This window comes from Ailuropoda melanoleuca, unplaced genomic scaffold (assembly GCF_002007445.2).
Source record: "Ailuropoda melanoleuca isolate Jingjing unplaced genomic scaffold, ASM200744v2 unplaced-scaffold73334, whole genome shotgun sequence".
Lineage (NCBI taxonomy): Eukaryota > Metazoa > Chordata > Mammalia > Carnivora > Ursidae > Ailuropoda > Ailuropoda melanoleuca.
The window spans coordinates 1-4,674 of record NW_023248653.1 but is presented as its reverse complement, the minus strand read 5'-3'; the positions used below and the strand labels follow the sequence as shown (position 1 = coordinate 4,674).

General features: G+C 35.5%; 1 protein-coding gene across 1 annotated transcript; it reads left to right on the top strand.

Moving 5' to 3' along the window:
* Window positions 1-214: 214 nt before the first annotated feature.
* Window positions 215-4,656, top strand: LOC117800616 (DNA-dependent protein kinase catalytic subunit-like). Its single transcript, XM_034653168.1, has 4 exons — window positions 215-961; window positions 2,133-2,200; window positions 2,916-3,136; window positions 3,453-4,656. The coding sequence occupies exons 1-4, from the start codon at window positions 814-816 to the stop codon at window positions 3,547-3,549; spliced, it is 534 nt and encodes a 177-aa protein (XP_034509059.1). The 5' UTR covers window positions 215-813; the 3' UTR covers window positions 3,550-4,656.
* The last annotated feature ends 18 nt before the right edge of the window (window positions 4,657-4,674 follow it).

Below are 4,674 nucleotides of genomic sequence, written 5' to 3'. Positions count from 1 at the left end.
ATCATCGAACTTTACATCAAAAACCAGGAATGTACTGTATGGTGACTAACATAATATAATAAAAAAATATTATAAAAAAAAAGGAAAAGAAAAAAAAGAAACCATAAGAGACTCTTAGAGAACAAACTGAGGGTTGATGGAGGGTGGTGGGTGGGAGATGGGCTAGATGGGTGATGGGTCTTAATGAGGGCACTTGTGATGAGCACCGGATGTTGTAAGTATGTGAGGAATCACTGAATTCTACTCCTGAAACTAATATTGCACTGTGTGTTTACTAACCAAAGCTTAAATTAAAAAATAATAAGAGAAATATAAATTATCTAAATAATGTTTATACTGACTTATGATCCAAAATAATGGCTTGAAAGACCTTTATTAAGGTCTGTTTTTATATTTTGCTATTTAGCTCTGATGAAGAATCACAGGCTTTTCATTTTTATGGAATTACTCCCTTTATTTAGTACCTTGTTCCTAATTACTCCTGCTGTCATAATGATGTAGATTAGTAACCAGACAATGGACACAAAGAGGTTAAAAGATTTTTAAGCTCTTATTGGAACTTGTGATTAGAATTTATGATTGTAAGTCATTACTAACTGTATCCTTTCTGTCTTTTCAGAGGAGCACAAAAAAAAGGTCAGGCTTCATGTGTTTAGAGTATTAAAACTTTCAAGGAAAGCAAAAGTATAAATCTAGAACCTTTCCCAAATTTCAAACTAAACATTAATATTTAATGTAAATTATTATTAATTTCAGGCTTTTGGAAAAGAATTTGATAAACACTTTGGGAAAGGAGGTTCTAAGCTACCTGGAATGAAACTCCACGACTTCACAGACATTAGTGACTCACTATTTTATAAAATGTGCAGAGACTCAAAGCCACCTGGGAATCTCAAAGAATGCTCACCCTGGATGAGTGACTTCAAAGTAGAATTTTTGAGAAATGAGCTAGAGATTCCTGGTGAGTCTAGCCTTGGGGTGACAAAACTGGACTTCAAGGAGAATGGTGATGTGTAGCAAGGGCTCTTGATTTCTAAAAATAGGAATATTGGGTCCTTAACAGTTACCTTTTTTTTTTAAAAGAATTTAAAATTTCACTACACCTTTTTGTCATTAGGTGAATCTGTTATTACTATGAATTAGTACACTGACCTAAATGTCTAATTAGATTATAGTTCTCTTATTTTCCCGATTATACAGTATTCAGACTTCCATTTGATAATGTAACTGGTGATTTCCTCTGAACATACCCATGCTTTGCTCCTAAATAACTTTTCTTCAGAAATGTAATACAGGTGTAAATGCAAATCACTTCCTTGGATGTGTATGTTGGTCCCATTTAAAATGACAAGATAATGATAAATGACTTATGTTCAGGACGAAGAATTGTGACATTGAAGATAGAGACACACAGCAAGCTGGTCTGATGTGAGCACAGCATGATTTTTCAAAGACAATCTTTATACATTCCATGTTCTTCACCCTGGAATTGCCAAAAAAATGTTTTATTATATAGGTTATTCATATTCTCATCTGGTAGATATAAAAAAAATTGGAGACTTTTCTTTGTTATTAGTAACAGCTCTGCATTTCATGAAGAAAAGCTAAAAATGTAAGCCTCATATGTAGGTTGATTCCCCTTGAAATAAAGAGGTTCTAGTTTAATGCATTATTTTTCCTGTTTGGAATTTGTCTACTCCATTAGAATAGGAAGCTAACTTCCATTAGTCAAATTCAGAAATAATAGCATTATTTAAAAAAACTCAAATTTTGGGGAGCACTTGGCTGGCTCAGTTGGTTAAGCATCCAACTCTTGCTTTCGGCTCAGGTCTTGATCTCAAGGTTATGAAATCGAGCCAGCATCGGGTGCCACACTTAGTGGGGACTCTGCTTGAGATTCTGTCTCTGCCCCTCCCCCCATCCCACCCGCTAACATATGCACTCTTTCTCTGTTTCTCTCTTTAAAATAAATAAATCTTTTTTAAAGTCAGGGTTTTTTTTTTAAATGAAACTTTCAGTAAAAAAATTTATATAGCTTTTTAAAAATTATTATTATATCAATAGGTACGTGTTAAAAATACAGGGTTCTGTAATAAGCTGTAGCTAAGTAGGGCTTCTGTGGTTTGTCTTAGGTCAATACGATGGCAAAGGAAAGCCAGTGCCAGAATACCATGCACGAATCGCTGGGTTTGATGAGCGGGTAGGTGCCAGTGTTTGTGACTGTTGCCAGTGTTTGACAAGTTTTGGTAACTATTGGATGAAGGAAGAGGAAAGAGTCGTAAATAGCTTCAAGGCCTGTTTCTCTTCATTGTACTCTATTCTGTCCTGAAAGTATTTACATAGGAGCAAATTTTTCTCAGTCACAAATGATTTCTGGTAGATTGTGATTGTGGTGTTTAGTTCTTCAGGTATAAGAATGACATATTTGTCTTACTAAAGAAAAGGCAGTTTCCCATCTTGATCTCAAATGCACAGAGTATTCTGATCCTATTACCTATTGAATCTCTTAAAATAGTGCTTCAGTGTTTAAATGTACAAACTCAAAGAGTAAACTCAAAGAGTAAACTCTGTGTGTGTGTATCTATTTTAAAACATACGTAGAGTTAAATTAAGTAATTTTAGGAAGTTTGTATGTTGCTGATTACTAAGGGTATCTACATTTATAAGCAATTATTTGTATCAGGGGATATGAAGTTTCTAGAGTCACAGCAGTACGTCATGAACAGGTAACAAATATTTTGCTGGCACTAGGTTCTCTATTATTTTTCCGTCACTTCACTTTGTCCTTAAAGAGAAACCTCTCTTTGAGGAATGTGTGCCAACCAGCCTTACTTTTCCTCTTTTGATAATGATATGATCAGCTGTTCTGTCAATTTTCTTAGACCGCACCTAAGATATTTTCTTAATTTTTAAAGGTAAAAGTAATGGCTTCTATCAGAAAGCCGAAGCGCATCATCATCCAAGGCCATGATGAGAAAGAGTACCCTTTCCTTGTCAAGGGGGGTGAAGACCTGCGGCAGGACCAGCGGATAGAACAACTCTTTGAGGTCATGAATGTCATCCTTTCTCAGGACACTGCCTGTAGCCAGAGAAACATGCAGTTGAAGACCTACCATGTCATACCCATGACCTCCAGGTGGGACCAATGCACGTGGTCATTCCAGAGCAGGTCTATGTGAATGGAAATTCTAGCACTGAGCCAAATCCTTGTTTAAGGTTACAGAGATGGGATTGGAGGACACTTGACAATTTGGTATTTAGCTTTCACAAAGACCGGACTAAACAGAACTAATAAACACTTGTAAATCTATGATTTTCACATTTAATGTGGAGAAGGTAACTGAAGAACTGACATGGAGAAATCTGTTCTGCTTTGATTCTACAGAACTTTTTTGCAGTGAAGAAAGAGGAGTTTGGGTTTGTGTTCATAAACTATTTATTCTCCTTTTCAGATTAGGACTAATTGAATGGATTGAAAATACTTTTACCTTGAAGGACTTTCTTTTGAGTAACATGTCACGAGAGGAGAAAGCAGCTTATACAAGGTGATGTGAAGCCTAAGTACTCCTCCTTCAGCTCTGCCCAGACACATCCTGCAAACCTGTTACTCCCCAGTCGTGATCTCCCTGAGTAATGTTGTTTTATATTAAGTTTCCTCTACCTCAGGTTTCCAGTGACATTTCTGGGCCCCTTCTAATTTGGGACTCTGAGCCACACCCTGGTTAGTTGTTTTCTCCACCTCTGGCTGGGTGAATAAACTAAATGGAGTACAGCGTTCCAAACAGTAGCAGCATAAATTTTACCACAATAAAAAAAAAAAAGTATTAGCTTTGCAACAACAAAAATCTTGAAGGAAATAAAATAATAAGATTAGCAGCTAACATTTGATTAAACATTTTCCGCATGCTAGGCAGTATTCTCAGTTCTTAATATGTATGAAGTCATTTCTTTCTTACAAAAACCAACAAGTAATTATTAACACCTCTGTACAGATGAGGAAGTTAAGGCCCAGAGAGGTTCTGTAAGTTGTCCTAGGCTGCCCAGAATATAAGTAGGCTAGCTAGGATTATTAGTCATTAATTCTAGGTCATGATATTGGTGTTTTTATTTTTCTTTATCCTTTTATATTTTCCAAGTTTTCAACAATGAACATATATTTTTAAACAGAAAGAGGTTTTTTCTTTTGTTTTGTTTTTTGTTTCTGTAAAGAAAAATAAGGACAACATTGAAAGTCATTTTGAAGAAGCAGTGACAAGTTTTGATGACTAACTATTGGATGAAGGAAGAGGAAATGGTGATAAATAGCTCAAGGCCTGTTTCTATTCACTGTACTCTATTCTGTCCTGAAAGTATTTGATTAGGAGTGAAATTCTCATCAGTCAAAAATGATTTCTGTAAAATTAAGCATATTCTTATCAAACTCTTGCTCCTGCTAATAAGACTGTGTTTAGAAACTTTTAATCTCAGTCATTTGAGTCCTTTGCCTACAGTTGTTTCTGCGTTCCCTGGAAGACAGGGAAACTGATGAACAGTACTTTCTGGAGTCAGGAATTCCAGATCTCACTCCAGTGCTAAATTACACTATTTCTGACTTACAGTAGGAATCTTTTTTTTTTTTAATGTTTTTTTATTATATTATGTTAGTCACCATACAGTACATCCCTGGTTTCTGAT